At 37.9% G+C, this 17,366-nt stretch overlaps 1 protein-coding gene across 1 annotated transcript; it reads left to right on the top strand.

Moving 5' to 3' along the window:
* Positions 1–3,346: 3,346 nt before the first annotated feature.
* LOC306762736 (poly(rC)-binding protein 3) lies at positions 3,347–17,066 on the top strand. Its single transcript, XM_079249335.1, has 13 exons — positions 3,347–3,491; positions 7,691–7,801; positions 7,951–7,974; positions 8,088–8,120; positions 8,231–8,347; positions 8,578–8,709; positions 9,117–9,245; positions 11,182–11,271; positions 11,861–11,902; positions 12,317–12,392; positions 13,321–13,373; positions 15,434–15,603; positions 15,935–17,066. The coding sequence occupies exons 2-13, from the start codon at positions 7,724–7,726 to the stop codon at positions 16,293–16,295; spliced, it is 1,305 nt and encodes a 434-aa protein (XP_079105461.1). The 5' UTR covers positions 3,347–3,491; positions 7,691–7,723; the 3' UTR covers positions 16,296–17,066.
* The last annotated feature ends 300 nt before the right edge of the window (positions 17,067–17,366 follow it).

Genomic DNA, 17,366 nt, shown 5'->3' with positions numbered 1-17,366 from the left:
GAGTTATCTTATGTGGAGTATTGACATTGAGAAGAAAGGGGTAGGAACTAAAATGTTTTACACTTCTTCCTACTCCTTTTCGAACATGTAGATTGCTCCTTTGTTGATTTTTTTTTTTTTTTTTTTTTTTTTTGCATCACATGTGTGACCTTTTAATTTTGTTGCTTTGTATCTATGTCTGAGTTATAAACTAACTATTGTTCGAAATAAAGGAATCAATCAATCCATCTTTAAAGCAGATAGGCTACAGCAGCAGAAGACCACACTGGATGCCACTCTTGTCAGCTAAGAACAAGAAATAGTTGCGAAATTGGACAACTGAAGTTTGACAAATCATGCTGGGTCTGACGTGCACAACATTCAGACAAAAGGTCAGAATTTGGCATACACTATAAAACAAGAAAGCATAAATCCATCCTATCTTGTACCAACAGGTCAGATGCTGTAATGGCATATATATGAATACTTACATAAATGTGTGTGTGTGTGTGTGTGTGTGTAGGATTAGTGGAAATCTCAATATGTTCTCTAAAAAGTATTGTAATCATTGCCTTGGAAGTCAGCAGACTAAATTTAAATGCACACAAATATGTTCACTGCACAAGGCTGAAGCTGGGGCTGAGGAGGATTTCTAAAAATGTGGCAATTTTTATAATGTGTTGTTGGGCAGTTTATTTTAGAGTAACAAACAATCATGTGATTTCAGATTATGTTGTATTATGTTTGACAGTAAAATAATGCTACAGGATTGAAACAAAAAAGAAAATATTTAATGAGGTTGACTTTGCTGCGTTCAATGGCTTTGTTTCAACAAATAAATATTTCACTAATTTAAAAGCAGTTTCTCTGTTTTCAATGATTTCATATCAAATCAAATCAACCTTTATAAAGTGCTTTTCATATAAAAGCAGCTCAACGTGCTTTATGTAATAAAAACAAATTTTGAATACATATAAAACCTTCACACACTCAAGTATAAAGCATTAGAGTTCAATAACACACATTGGATCATTCTCTCGTTCACACGCACACATCATCACACTCAGATTTACACGGCGCATGTAAACATCCCCTCTAGGTTGTTGTACCTGAACATACTACTAGGAAAAGCCCACAGTTTACAATTTCACAGGCTGTCAAACCATTTCATATTAGTAGTTTATCTTCTAATGTGTAAAGAAAGACTTGAAAACAGTGGGAGAAATGGCTGAGGACTCTGGCAGGAAATAAGTCGACGAGTGAGAGGAAAACTAACACCACACAAGATTACACACACATTATCATACTTCAGCAAGACTAAAGCTCAAAAAGGATAGTGTATGTTGGAAGTGCAAAACAGAGATTGGAGCTTAGTGCATGTTTGTGGGTTAAAACTGTGGAGGTTGCTGCTTTGGTTCAGTAATTTCATTGACTCATTGTCTATCTGTTAAGGGACAGATCCCAAATACCCAAATATCAAAAAACTAATTTTCTGTCATTATAACTGGGTTGATCCCAGCTGCCAGGAATTTAAGATGCCGGAAAGTGAAGGTATCGTCAGATTTAATGGTTTGAGCAAATGCAATGGTTGAAGCTGCATGCTTGGTCGATTGAATCCCCCTTGGGATATTTTTTGGACTCATGTAAAGGCTGATGAAAGTTCATTTTTTTCTCCACAAACCACTGTAGCTTGTTTTTGTATGTTTTTTACTTTTGTTTTTGTGAGACATTACTTGGATGTCTGTGTAACACCTGCGGGTTTGGCCTTTTTGCTTTCATTTTTCCTTGTCACTGTGCTGTATTTTGTCTCAAAGGATCAAAACTCAATACAATAAAAAAAAAAAAAGTTAAAATAAAAAAGTGAGTTTTTTTTTCTGTGGCATTTACACTATTAGAAACAGTAACCAGCATGAGACATCACTTTTCTGCATCCCATCCCCAGAAGACATTATCAAAGCTGACTGGTATTTAAAAGGCCATTTAAAAACAATAATTTTTAAATAAATCCGGTTATGATCATTATATTTTAGACCTATTTAAAATGAGCAAATCACAGATGAGGATGAAAAATTTGCAATACATTGACTGAATTATCCTCAATATTCAGACACATGTAATCTGCTGTCAGTAACTGTAACTGTAACAGCAGCAAACCGCAGTAATTAATTTGCAGTAATCCAGTTACATATAATCCCAGACTCTTTAATCTTACTGTCACACAACATGCAACTAGAAGAGAAAACGATTCCAAAAGGATTGATGTGAAATAACAGCTCCTCTTATGATCTCTGCAGACATGGAAACAATTATCACATACTCATGCCCTTGAGAGTGTTGACAGCATTGTTTTGGTTCTGTTTGAAGGCTATTTGACTTTTACACATGTATAAATATATTTAAGTAAACATTTATGGATGTTTATTTCTTAATTTCCAACCTAGTTATATGTATCCTGAAAGAGTCTCTTCAAATATGAGAAAGTAGGCTCACTTTTAAGGTGTTCTGGTTCTGTTCTTTTAAAGACATTTGGTCCTATTAATCATGCCAATACAACTTGGAGTTGTAATAAAATCCTAGTTTTAAAGTGCATGTAATATGTCTGCGTTAGATGTCTGATAGACAGCCTTAAGGCCATTGTTGTCCCCGTGCAACGTGCTGAATGGTAATTAAATATGCCACTTATGCTTCACTGATTCATTTCCCTTCACAATTTTGGGGCTCAGCTGAATACATTTTTCTGTGCAGAAGGACTGTATTGTATCCAGTATGGCCTCATTACAAGGGCAAAAGGGCTTGGGTTGGGGGAGGGCAGAGGCCGCGAGAGACGAGGGGGGAGAAGCACCCCACGAAGACATTGTGCTTAACATCACTAAATACCTCCAACGCCACATTGTCCTTCCCAGTCCTCAATTAGTTGGGCGCGTCGTACAAAGCAGCAATTTCATACAGGGAGATTTGTTTTAAGAAAAAATCTGGCTTGTGCAGGCAGGAAGCTCTCTGAAATCTAATGAAGGACACAGCAGTCATGCAGAGTTATTAGTCACAAAGAAACAGTGCTAAACAAAGCTTCTCTTCACTGTGTTGATGACTGCAAAAGGCTTGATCTGCCCGGGTTTTCTGTGGGTTTTTTTGGGGGTAGTGCTGTAACATTGACTGTCTGTGCTGGACTGTGTCCAGCCGATGAGAGCCTTCTTGCCCTGCCCTGCCAGGCCTCCTCAGCTTGTGGATCTTCATGCAGAGGAACGCCTCTTTGGTGGCTGTGACAGGGAGAATTAGACGGGAGATGCGGGTTCACTTGCCCTGCGTAGGGGCTTATCTTGGGCTAAGCTGAGGGACTAATAGCAAAGCCTGCCTTCGCTCTAGCTGGTCTGAGGGCACAGGGAGCCATCTGTCCACTCTGTGGATAACTGACAACAAAGGGAGCAAACAGTGAACACGGACTACAAACTATAAGGCCATTCATTTCGAAGATACCAGAACCAAAGAAGAGGAGGAAGAATTTTCTATGCAAGGTCAGTACTTTACACTCATAATTATTTCTGCATTACAGGCCTCTAATTTCACAACAACTGCAGGCTTCTGGCTATTTATTAATCAGTTTTTGTTGTAAATTGTTGTTGTGAATTATTGTAAACTGCAGTAAGATTGTAGAATAGCCAGAAAGAAACTTGAAGTTGTTGGTTCTGTACTTTAAATGGAAGCTAAACAATGTGTGGCTTTGTTTTAATGCACCACCCCTGACTCTTATTAGGTTGAGATCAGTTGAGCGAGTTGATTTTCTGTACTTTGGTATGTTGCTAATGTATTTTTTTCTTCATAGATCTCTTTCTTTTGGGTAGTTAAAGCAAGAATTAATCATCACATCAAATCAGACATGTGATGAAAATGCGATATTACAACCTTTGTGCTGAGGGCAAAATGCTTTGCTGTGTTACCTCGTGCTTACAGTCTGATATGTGGTGGCTCACAGAAAGCAATAAATAGTCAACATTCAAGATATTTAAGGAGTTATTACTCTCAGTGGGTTGGTGAAATCATTTGTTGTGATAAAGATAAGTACTCAACAAATGTTTGATATAGAAGCTATAGATATGGAAATACAAGTTATTAAAATTTGTATATTTAAAAGGATTGTTTGGAGCAAAACTTTAAGTAATAAACTTATATAATTCAATACAAGCATCATTATAGTATAGGTTTATTCAAAATGTTGAAATGTTCTTTGTGTTAGGCTCATCTTCGGAAAACATTGTCAAATACAATCCCTCAAGTAATCCACTTAGACGCTGTTCTCCATTTCCCTCCAGGATTAAAGCCCCGTATTCTTCTTTTTTTATTGTCTGAAGCAGACTTCTGTCTGTCAGTGTTCGGGGAGCAGAGTTTCCCTTAGATTATCTGTTTTATTGTGTACTCTGTGGGTGCTGTTCTGCACAAGGGTTTTGTTCAGAAGTCTTGAGTGCTGACTTGCTGGAGGTGACAGAAATAGGTCAAAAGGGTTTTAGCATTAACCAAACAAATCCTGGCCTATAGGATTAGAGGGAGATGTTGCTGTTTATTTGATGTATTCATTGTATCTTTATAATGATAGACAGGGTAAAACGCTGTAGCTATGGCTCTTGTTCGTAGAAAAATACCCCCTCACTTGTTTATGATATTGTTTAGAATAAGCCCCTAAACTCAGTCAGGCATTAACAGCACCGCAATGTGCCAGAACAAATGTTTACAGCAAACAGTTAAAAAATAGCAACAATAAACAAAACCAATATGATCAATTTGCTAATTAACTGATATTGGCAGGTTTAAAGTGACTGACTTGGGCCTTTGGTGGTGTGTTTGAGTTACACATTCATTTTGGGTTTTTGTTTTTTAGGTGTGGGATAGCAGCAGAGTTCTGTAATTATTGACTTGTGTAAGTATCACAGGTGAGAGACTTAGAGGAGGATCAATAATTTTGTTTTAAAAGAACATTTTTTCTTTGTTGCGAGGAGTACAAGCTACAGCATGTTAGCTTAGCTTTAGCTTTGCACAGAGAGGCAGCTAGTTATTCCCTGTGTAAAGGTCAAAAGATTTTCAACTGCGTGCAAGAACTCCTGAGATGCAAGTGGGCAATTTTTGGTTATGTAGAGTGATTGGAGATGGCTCATGAGGATTTATGAGGGCTAAATGCTAAATGATTGCTTCAGTATGAGTAAAAACGGTAAAGTAGGAGCATTTAAATTGTTAAAGGCCAGTAAGTGATTTGTTAAAGAGGGATTATCTAAATGAAGCACTGCTGCCCCCACACTATCAACTAGCACATAAAGGGGATGAGACAACTCTGGCCAAAGGTCTGTATAATACCAGAAAAACAGAAAAAGCGCGTAATAATTAGCTTGAAAGTTAGTATTTGGTGTGTCCATTTTTATTTTTCAATACAATAACCCTCTGAAAAACAAACTTATTTAATTTCTTTAGGAAGTCATCGGTAATGATTCTCCAAGCTCCTTGAAAGACCTTACCACACATCCTTTGTTTTGCTATCTGTTCAGAGGATACCCTGCTGCTTAAAAAAGGTTGAGGTCCAAGTTCTAGGGACGATTAATCGCTCTATCAGACATGTTGTCACAGATTTTCAGGCAAGTTGTTGTGTCATTTGGCATACTTCAGTCTTTTTCTCCCTATTTCCCTTTCTTAAGAATGACTTTCTGATGGCTACCCTTCCATTGTGACCATTTCTCATAAGACTCTAGCAAACAGTGGATGAATCAGCAGCATTTTCTGGGAATAGCTTTGTAGGTCGGATAATACTTCTTTTGTACTACACATATAAATGCACACTACAAATCATGCTGAAATTCAGCAAGTTTTAAGTTATCATGTTTTTGGGAATTGTATTATTGGAGCAAAAATTATTTTATGTCTGTCAAACTGTGTTCACATTTGCATTACACGGATGCCATAAGCTTTGCTACTGGCTGCCAGTAAAGAGAAGTATATAATCCTATTAGAATTATTATTAGAGTTATTTGCCAAATGTTTTGTCATCCTTAGACACAATATGGCTTCGTCCCTTGAGATAGGTATTTTCTTTTTATTCTTGAATGATTGTCTGGCTAGAATTAAGTTGCTTAATAAACAAAAAACAAATTCTTCTGAAAAGAGGCAGGTATGTGGAGTGAACTAGAAATTGGTGAAACAGTAGTCAATGTCCAAAGGCAAACTTTGAAATGCCCCCAGAAAGCTTGGAGAACTATAACTAAAGGGCTTTAATATTGCAAGAAACTGTGGCTATATTGAGTCAAAATACAAGACATGAGAAGTGGTTGAACTTAGCCCCTCAAATTGCATAGTGGATAGAGTATGGATGATATGTAGGTAGTCAGAGGCAGCGTGTCATGTGTTTGTCTCTTCACTATGGTGGTTCGCTTTGAACTATCAAATTTTCACATTTATCAGGTATGTTTAAACATCATCATAGAATTGACATAAACTCTGTATCAACAGCCAACACCCTATACACAGTTCCCAACTGTATACCATCATGTTCTTACCCCTTATGCCAAGTTCTCAGCAAGTAAATCCATCATTTACATTAAGCTTTTATGTTCACATGTAATGACTTACTAGGTCCAAAGTCCTAGTAACATCAAGTTGAATTACTTCTTTCCTATTTAAATTGTTTATGACTTCAAAATTATTTCTGTCCTCAAAGCAAATGGAAGAAATCATTTGTTGGAACTATGCTGATCCAATAAACACTGTGACCTTGGTTCTTTAGAGCGGGAGTCATCTCTCTGTCTGTTATGGTCCAATAAGCTGCCTGTCCCGCACTGTGTCCAGACATTCTTTATTTGTTCCACAAATACAAAGAATTGGATACGCAGCCACAACAGAAGCGACACTGTGTGGTGTCTGCGTGCCATTAAGTCTCACACACAACCACACACACATCACTTGATTATCAGGCCTCCACAACACAAGTGACTTCCTTTATGTCTTATCTTATCCGAGAGAGTCACACAACTTGTATTTAGCTGGAACTAAAGACACCGTCTCGTGGGAAGATTGTGCCTGGTGATAGTGTTATCTTTCTTCACTCACAACAACATGATCAGAAGACAATGGTTTATAACTCCTCTGAGAGCATCAGTCTCATGATAATTTGTTTTAAAAATGGAGTATTTGGCTCCTTATAGCAGCAAAAAAAAAAAAAAAAAAAGAAGCGAGACCTGAAACTTTGGAAAATGTTCCGCTCAGTCTGCAGTAACTATAGCTGAGTTAATGGTCTGTAACAATTCAAGTGGAGATATATCATAGTTAGATTTAACAGTGATGTCACCAGCTTGCTTCTTGGATGATTTTATACTTGTTCTGTCCGGGAACTCTTACCAAGAAAATTCCTGCTGAGCACAGGAAGATTCATTTCATATTGTACCTGTGTAATTATCTCTCAAGCCAGTTAACACCAGCAACTACGTTGTCTCAACTTAATTGTATTTAATCAAAACAAAGCTCAACAAAAATGAACACCACACAATTTTATTTCAAAATTACACTCCTACTATGATACCTGAGGAAGGCTTCAACACACCAAAAATGATTACAGATTCGTACAAACAGAATTTGCCCTGGGATCTGGCTGATTTCCTCTTCAATTTTACACATCATTTCCTCACCATCCTGAAAACATTAAACTACTTGTGACACGCAGACAATGTCTCTCTTGTTGCAGAGTATTTACTTTGACGCTTTGAAAATACGGGGCATGTCTGACAAAGAAGAAATGGCTTCAGATGGGAGTCTGAATGTTACACTGACGCTAAGGCTGCTGATGCATGGAAAGGTAATCAACAGCTGTGTAAATTGTCAAAGAGATCTGTGTATTTAGTTTTTGTAATGACCCATCATGTGGCGGAATTATTTACATTCTTCTCTAAATTTGATAATCCATATGTTGCTTCTTGCTCATATTCTTCTGTTTTTTTCCCACAGGAAGTTGGCAGTATAATTGGGAAGGTAGATTTAATGTACAATCCATGTGTATTCATAAATCCTTAAAGATTTTTCAGATTGTCTCATTATCTCACACTAAAACTAATCAAGCTGGCTATCTTCTTGTGTGCTTACAGAAAGGAGAGACAGTAAAGAAAATGAGGGAGGAGGTGAGCATTTACTTCGACATCTCACAGTGAAAAGACATATTTTTAAATGCATTCTGACAGATTAGTTACAGCAAATCAAAGCTGCAATACATGTAAACTTGGGTTTCTAGAGTGGAGCTCGCATCAACATATCAGAAGGATCTTCTCCAGAGAGAATAGTCACCATCACAGGACCCACTGAGGGAATTTTCAGAGCTTTCTCCATGATTGCACAGAAGTTTGAGGAGGTACGACGAAACAGATGTGCAAATAATCTGTTGCAGTTATTTTTTTTATCCACACATCACCATATGTTTGCAAGTTTAGAAGAAAAATCTGAGAATTTTCCTGCCTTAAAGAAAGCGAACACAACTTTTCTTCAGTCATGCGAAAACAACATGAAGAAGGTGTCAAATAAAGCTGATAATCTACAGTCAACACTGAAAAAATTGGAACATAATTTTGAATTTTCCCTCAGGACATTACTGCAGCAATGACAAACAGCAACGTGACAAGCAAGCCACCTGTGACACTTCGTCTGGTTTTCCCAGGGAGCCAGTGTGGCTCACTGATTGGCAAAGGAGGTTCGAAGATCAAAGAGATCAGAGAGGTAGGAGTCTTCTTCATTTTTATTTTCCAGCAGGAAGTTGTTTTTCTGTCCCCAAACAGGAACAGAAAACCTCCTCCCTGGTGCTTTGAAACCTTGAGTACCAAATCTCCAGTCAAACATTTCTTACTTTTCTCTGCCTTAAAATGTGTGTTTTTATTTTGTGAAAATTCCTTTCATTATACCTGTCAGGACTGGTGAAGTTTGAATACTCTGTATGGACAATATTTTGTGAGCCTCTTCAAATTTTGGAGCACACATTGCCATTTTGCTCGCATCTGCTCTCTGCATGTTTAAATGTGCTCGGGGTTATTTGTGGGTGCTCGAAACAGAACTTCAGTATGGGCGATAGTGTGCTCTTTTCAGAAATAAATGGCCTTTTGTTTCTTCTGTTTTCTGCTGATGTAAAGACCACGGGCGCTCAGGTTCAGGTGGCAGGAGACATGCTGCCGGACTCTACGGAAAGGGCTGTCACAATCTCAGGAACTCCGCAGGCCATCACTCAGTGTGTAAGGCACATCTGCTCTGTGATGCTGGAGGTGAGCACTGCCAGACAGCAGATGACCTTCACATTCAACAACTCTATTTAGGTGTCAAATATATGTCACATTTATTTAGGTTGTGGTTAATAAAACAGAAGAACTAAAAACAAACAAACAAAAGAAAAAACCCCATACATTTAATAGGATCATAAGAGCATCCTATTAAATGTATGCGGTTAAACATGGAAAGAATGTTGACCTGGTAGGTTAATGAACAAAAGGTTTTGTGCATGATTTTATCTGTGCACAAAAGGTAATAACAGGATACACAAAGACAAAGTAAATGCAAATACAGGTAAAATTAAATGTCAGCATTAGCAAGTATAAAATGAAATTAATTTATCATACAACCCGCTTCTCTGGCATTTCCATTGTCCTCAGATGAGATATACAACATCATGTAAATGTGAAACACAAATATGACATTAGTTTTTCATCACTGTGGAATACACATCAAAGTAGAAAAGAAATAAGGATTGCAAAGCCTCTTTTGTCATCTTACAGTCATTCTGTATGTTCAGCAGATAATAGTTTGGAGGGAAAAGGGGCTGAACTGACCTGAATCTCCATATAACTTCCTACATATATGCATAATGTGACAGATTGTATGTGATCTTTCCAGGTTAGATGACAGAAAACAACAAATCCTTTGAAATCCTATTGCTAATCCAACAGATTTTAAGACAGCAATGATAAAAAAAAAAAAACAGTAATGTAGTACTAGAAGTCTACTATCTTTCATTTGCTTCAAGTCTTTTATATCCAAAACAGCGTAAAACACAGACATCATCAAGTCAGTCGATGACAGGGAAATGTAGAAATGTAAAATGTAGCCAGATGTGAATACATAAATGTCAAAGCACAAATGCTAAATGTTCAAATGATCCTGCAACAAGTTGTTGAAGGCTGAGGGTTGTTTGTTTAGCATAGACTTACCCGTTTTGAACTCCGCAAGCAAACATTTTAAGATAGAAACCATGCAGTCATCCTTCCAATGACAATTTTAACATCCTAATCTTTCTATGAGATGATATGAACTAACGAAACTGTTTTTATGTTTAGCATCTTGCTAATTGTTACAACTTTCATGTTCATTGTCTTGTTTATTTTTAGCAGTATGGATGTCTGATGAGATGTTATGGTCTAAATATATCAAATGATCCTTGACATTCTGGGTTAACTGTGCTGAAGATCTCCTGTGTGGGCGTGTAGACTACAGAACAGTTAAATCATGCAGATTCTCCTGCAAATTCTTGCCTCAAATCAAACAAAATGACTATATTACTGATGTTTTATTTATTTATTTTTTCTACATTGCTCTCATTTAAAATCTGTGTTGTATTAGCAATGGAATTTCAACAAGTCAGTCAGTGGTAACAAATATTTAGACTGCATGCAACAGATCAGATGCTCCAGACATGGCAAATGCCTATTGATTCAGTATTAAAAGGCCCCTAATGTAATCAGCTATAAGCTGCTTCTTTGTGTAAAGAAAGAAAAGAATAAAGTAGCATTTGTGAAATTTTCAGACTTTATTTATGAACTGTATTGTCTTGCACTCTGGACCAATGTTATTACGTGTTGTGTGTTGTGAATAGGTAGTCATTGAACACTGTCATGGATTTGATCAAAATAATTCCATTAGCAGATATTTTAGAGCTTGAATTTGAGTGATGGATCCCCTTGATCATTTAATCATTATATTTTATTCATAGCGAATGATCAAAATAATAAAATATACCCTCTTCTCAGCTCTGCTCACAGCTTTCTTTGGTTCAAGGTTTCACAGTTGATGAATGAGGAATAAAAATATTCAGTGAGAGTTATAAAATAGGACATAAAATACAACTATGTCAGTGAGAGTTATTCCTCAGCCTTAGGAGTGCATGATTTTTTTTCTCTTTCTGTTTTTTTTTTTTATTCGTCTCTGCAGTCTCCACCAAAAGGGGCAACGATTCCCTACCGCCCTAAGATTCTGCCAGCTGGAGCCCATGCAGTATTAGCACCACAACACTCTGCTCAAGTAAGTATACATGACGGAGTAATATTGCTGTGACTTTACCTGATTAAGATAAGACAAATATCAACTAAGGGACACATGTCATTCTGTTTTGTATATTTTCACCACTAGAGGGACATGTCCATATTGAGGAGTTGTACATACTGAAACACTGTTATCAGAATAATGATGCACCAACCATGTTAAGAAGTACACAGCCAAGGATTACTGTGGCAGAGATGTGAATAACTGGCATTTGCATGAATAATTGCCCTGCAGTGTGAAACCTGTCGTGTGTAAAGTTCATATTTTCCACGGGCTGGCAGGCTGCTGTCCTGAATTTGGCACAGCCTGCTTTGACCTATCAGACATCTGTTTGTGATATTGGATTTCTTGCCATAGTTAAAGAGGGGGAAAAGCAGCCGATGACATTTAGATGAAATTCCACCAGATCTATATACATTAGAGCTCTGGAAAAGTGGAAGGGAATGGATTTCCACTGCCCCTATTACACTCTTCATATTGTGGGACAATTTCGCATTTCAGGTGACATGTTACAACATGTCTGCACCGCCCAGTCCTATACCCACATCTCATCTCTTATTCCTTGCAGGCCTTTGCAATTCCTGGGCAGTATGCATTTGCACATCAAGATGTAAGTATTACCATCTAGGTGACTGACATCCGTTCTAATGATCTACTCCTGCCCACTCCTTCCAAGCCACCAATATGCCCTCTATGTGCCCTTTTCTGCGAAGATGAAACTTCAGTAACCCTGATCTTTTGACATTACTAACACTAACTCGCAGTAGCAGCATGCATTGATTAAAATGGAAGTGACCATCTTCAGACATTATAATCAGTTGTAGCTGTGTAGCCAAAGATCTGACTGTTATTTTCTGATGACTTCTACTTGAAGCCAGCATGCTTACTGAGGGAAATGAATCTCTTCACACTGACACCGTCTGTGATGTTTGTGAACTTCAGATTGGCTCTGTATTGTAGTTGTCAGCTCCTCTGAAATAATCCAGTTTGATTGGTTAGATCTAACTTCCTTCCTACCCTGCAGTTGACCAAGCTTCACCAGTTGGCTATGCAGCATATCCCCCTCCCTTCCCTTGGGCAGAGCAACCCTACCTTCCCTGGTACGTACCCACGGCTCCCCGGGGGAAGTCCATCTATCCCTCTGTCTTCACTCCTCTTCGAATCACACCATCAATACACTGCTGCCACTTCTGCGAGGATCAAGGATGCTTTGGTTCTCTCAGAGTTTACAAACTCTCTCAGGTTTTCTTAGATGGTGGCTTTACAGCATTGTGTTTAGAATAAATTACTCGTCATGCTTTCTAGTGATATTAACATCTGTTTGCATATGGATATATGATAAATGAAAAAAAAAACAAGCAAAAGAATAGTGAAAAAGATGGCAAGTTTTAAAGTTAAGCTACCAATTTTCTAATTATGAGGAATTTTAAAACTTAGCAAATATGATCTGAAATGTGATTACAAAACAACAAGGACAGAAAAACGTCAGCTTTCCCTGCAAGGGAAATGTGAAAAATGACCACAATATTTACACTTGAGTAAATATTTGTCTATTTCTCACTACTTATAATTTCCTTCCAAATTTCTACTCCATTTGCCCAATTTCCCCTCCCCCCAAAAAGAAAAACCCCTTAAAACAACCAAATCCTAATCTCTTCACCCCCAATCCTCCACCTTCACAACATTTCTCCTCCAAATCTAACAAAGTCTTGGCCAGACTATCCCTGACCTGAACCATCCCTCAAATACTCAAATACTCTGCCACAACTAACTACATACAACACATTACAGTATTTTGAATATTTAGATTGGAGTGCCGTGATAGCTAAGTTAAGAAGTAGCTTTGATAACTGTAGCAATCTAAAATATGTGCATAGAATACATTTGTAATGCATTTGTCCATGTATATATTTTATCATATGCCATTTTCATGTCCTAACCTTAACCCTAGTCAAAATAGGGTGACTTATGCTATAATAGAAACTATTTGCACTATCCAGCTGTTATACTCTTTGTCCTAATTTACAGGATTGGATGCTTCAGCCCCCACAAGTACACAAGAACTGGCAATACCTAATGATGTAAGTGCTACATTGTTTGTGCTCAGCCACTAAAACCTGCACCCTTGTGCTACTGACTTCATTAAAAATTTTCTGGGACGGCTATAATGAGAAGTTTTGGGGCATGCACTTTCTCAGCTGTGGAAAGTAATTTATCCTTTTTGTTGACTGATGAGAAAGATGACATGACATAAAGAAAAGTACCAATGACATAGCTGTACTGTTTGTGATGGGAATTAGGTTACTGACAGATATGGTGGTCCTGTTTCTAGTTATAGGTTTTATGGGGAATAGTTTTGGGAAATATGCTTATTCGATTTCTCTCTGAGATATGGATGAGTGAGACTGTCACCATTCTCATGTCAGTCTTCTACACTCAGCAGACAGCCACAAGCCTATACACTGAAACAAAAGTGATAAAACAAAGACAAGCCCATGTCTGTCACTTTCGAGTTCTTGTTATAGTCATGTCAAAAGGAAAGTACACTCCCTTTAACATCTAAAGTTTTATAGATCATGACATACTTATAATAATGATAAAATAATAATGATAATGATAATGATTTGATAAAAATCAGGTCCTTATGAAGTCCTTATGAATTATATTAAATCTTTGTCATTCCAATGGGTTGCAGGCGAGACGCTTTAGGTGTCTTGCAAGGTTGCAGGAATGCTAACCGAAATCAGGAACAATGTCCTGCGGTCACCTGAGATAAATGCAAGCTGACCAGCTATAATGCACATCACAAACACCTCATTTCAACTGCGTCGTGGTGGAGGGCTGATGATTTGGACTTTGGGACCTGGATATCTTGAAGTCTGAGTATAACATGAACTCATCTGTTTAACAAAGTATTTTAAGTCAGTATCTACCTAAGAGCTAAAGCTTGACTAAACATTGCATCATGCAGCAAAACAATGATAAAACAGAAGGAAAATCTCAAATACAGCAAAAATTTTACAACAAAATGTCTGATTAAAAAAAACAGACAAAAAAACAAACAAACAAACAAACAAAAAAACAGTGTTGCAGTAGTTTCAGATCTTGACCAGGTTGAAATAGGAATTTAAAAGATTTTTGCCTGAACAATTACCCACAAACAAAATGGCAAAGATAATGATGAGGCACTGATAATGTGAAACAGCAACCCATCTAAGTCATTGGTTCTATAAGGGATTTTACAAGCTATTGATTTGTGGAGTTAATTTTGTTTTCCACAAGTTGCTTTTGCATTTTAGTTTAGTTTTTGTCAAATAACGAGTGGCACTTTGTAATTTGTCATGCATTTTAGATTGGAGGTAGTACTTGGCTGATTTTAAGAATTGGTAAGGCCAAGTGAACCTGAAAAAATTGAATTTCTTTTTCTGTGACTGATACTGTCTAATCAGTCTACAATCAGTGCATAATCAACTGGGCATAGTTTTAAATATGATTTTATTCATTTATTTATATTTCAAGGGGCAGTTTTGGAGGGTGAGAAGGGTGGGGGATATGACTGCATGTCAGACTATTTTGTGGGCTGGAGCAGTGCTGTCCTGAAGTTTTGGTGTTACCAAGCAACTGGAGAAGAAAAGGAAATCAAAGTGCGCGGCCACGAAACAGTCAAGCATGTAACCTTTCCTAAAACCGTAAATTGTCAGTCAACACCATGCATCAAATACGCAAGCACAATTTGACATGATAATGGGTAAAGCCTGGAGGTGCTTGTCCAGTCCACAGACACTCTTTCCTTTATTTCTATTCCATCATATTTACCTCATGCATGCAAAAGTCTCATGAATGTATTCAACTTTCAGTAAAATGAATAAACAGATACTTCAAAACGTTAAAAAAATTGCCCAGATTAAAGGCTACTGAGCAATATAACAAGAGTATATCCAGATTCAGTTTAATTAAACAGGCAAACAAACATAAACTTAGTTGCTGCTGTTGTGATCATACAATAACAGTCTTTGCTACAGAGAACTGCTAGTTGTTGTTCAGCAGCTGCTTCTATTTTCTATTTTCAGAAGTAATTCCTGGAGAGCTTGGATACATGAGCTGTTTTGTTATTTACATGTTTCCAATTTCACCCTCCTAGTTTATTGGCTGCATAATTGGAAGACAGGGCAGCAAGATCAATGAGATTCGCCAGGTCTCTGGAGCGCACATCAAAATTGCCAGTGCCACTGATGGCTCAGCCATGCGCCAAGTCACGATCACAGGCTCGCCGGCCAGTATCAGTGTGGCCCAGTACCTCATCAACGCCAGGTAAGACAATCCAGAGGGCAGTTATGTCCAGCGGTGGTTCCCGTCGTAGCCTGATGATAAGACAGCCAAACAGCATGCTGTTGTATGAGGGAGATTTGTTGTGTTCAGGGTGAGGCTGGATTCGTTCCAGCTCACTGCTCCGTTCTCTTGACTGCATTAAAATCCTTTTTGTCTCTGCTTTTATAACACATTCCCTCTTTGATTCTTGTGTTTTTCTCCTCTCTCACCTTTCTTCTCCTTTGTCTCACCCATTCCTCCCCCCCTTTTCATCCTCCCCCCCCACCATCTTCTCTTAACCTCTTCACCATCATCTCAACTCACTGGCCTGCAGCTTAGAGATGGCTAAATACACCATGCAGGCTGCTTCCTCTGCGATCCCCGTTGATCTCAACATGAGCTTCTCACAGTCTGCTCCCACTGCCTCCACCGCAGCTACTTCCATGGCCGTCCTGGCGGCCACCACCCCAGCCCCCACCACCATTAACGTCCACTCTCCCTCCACCTTACCAACCATCCACAACCCACACTATGCCGTTCCTGTTTCCAGCCTGCTTGGCATGAAAACTCTCCCAGTCCTGGCTGTCCACCCAGCAGCTGCTTCCAGCTTAGCACAGGGTTTATCCCCTTACACTGCAAAAATGTCCACCCCTGGCGTCAAAAAGTCAGAGAGGCAGAAGTTTGCTCCTTATTGATGCCATATTGATAAATCTTGTCACTATAGCTGACAAGAAATCAATTATTAAAAAATGGCAGATAATTTAATTTTAAAATTTGGGCTTGAAAACAGCTTACACCAGTGTATAAGTATTGTAAACCAATAAACCAGGTGGATATTAGTTAGAAATTGAAATGATGGTAGTAATACAACAAGTCTTTGGTAATTAAAAGAGGCAGAAGAGGTTCATATTAATTCAGTATTATCATATAGACATGCATAACAATTGCGGTGGGTAACTCAGGCTTATATTAGTATACAGGGAAAATATATTTTCTGATGGATTCATGTTTCAGAGCTTTATAATAACACTTACTCCAGGAGATGGGTTCTCCATAATTCCATATATTGACTTAGTTTTCTATCTGTGTACCTAGTATTCGTTTTTTTTTTTTTTTACATTAGAAAATGTAAACTAGTATGATAAAATAAAGTGCTGCTTTGTTGGCAGAATACTGTGAAAATGTTTGTTTTTTACAATAGAAATCTGTGTGTTAAGTATTTTTTAACAAGGCGTGCTCCCTTTTTCTGTCATGTGTCCCCCTTTCTCCCACTATAGGCTCTCATCAGTGTTAGCTGGCTTGGGTGTTCTGTAGTAACGTTGCACTGTTGCAGCTCTGATGGGATTATCTTAAAGCCACAATGGATTCTTGTGGATTTCATTCCACCCAGTAATCCTGTAGAGCAGGACTGGCCCAACTCATTATACACTGGTTCTGTAAACTAGCTTGTTTCTAAAATCTAAACAAGAGGAGCACTTCAACTTTCAGCATCTGAAATAAGTACTGATCAGTTATGTTGAGGAACGTTTTATTCATGTGATGTGGGTTTATTCCCAAAACAATGCAGATTTGTAATATTTGTAAATGAAATGGCTTTGAAATAAAATGGTTCTTTTTGTGATTGCAGTGTGATTGTTTTGTTCCTACTTCAGTGTTTGATAAAATGTTTCATGCTTTTCCACAAATTTCCATCACTTCTTAATAAATACAGCCTGATATAAGGGTCTTTTGACCAATCAGGCAGGTTGTAAAAGCAAAAGGAGAGG

This window comes from Telmatherina bonti, assembly GCF_933228915.1.
Source record: "Telmatherina bonti genome assembly, chromosome: 11".
Classification (NCBI taxonomy): domain Eukaryota; kingdom Metazoa; phylum Chordata; class Actinopteri; order Atheriniformes; family Telmatherinidae; genus Telmatherina; species Telmatherina bonti.
Note: the sequence above shows the minus strand (reverse complement) of the source record. Positions and strands in the feature narration are given on the sequence as shown.

Coding starts and splice junctions, on each gene's coding strand:
- LOC306762736 (XM_079249335.1), top strand. CDS start 7,724: ATGTCTGACAAAGAAGAAATGGCTTCAGATGGGAGTCTGAATGTTACA. Junction 9,246..11,181: donor TCTGCTCTGTGATGCTGGAG/GTGAGCACTGCC, acceptor TCGTCTCTGCAG/TCTCCACCAAAAGGGGCAAC. Junction 13,374..15,433: donor AACTGGCAATACCTAATGAT/GTAAGTGCTACA, acceptor TCACCCTCCTAG/TTTATTGGCTGCATAATTGG.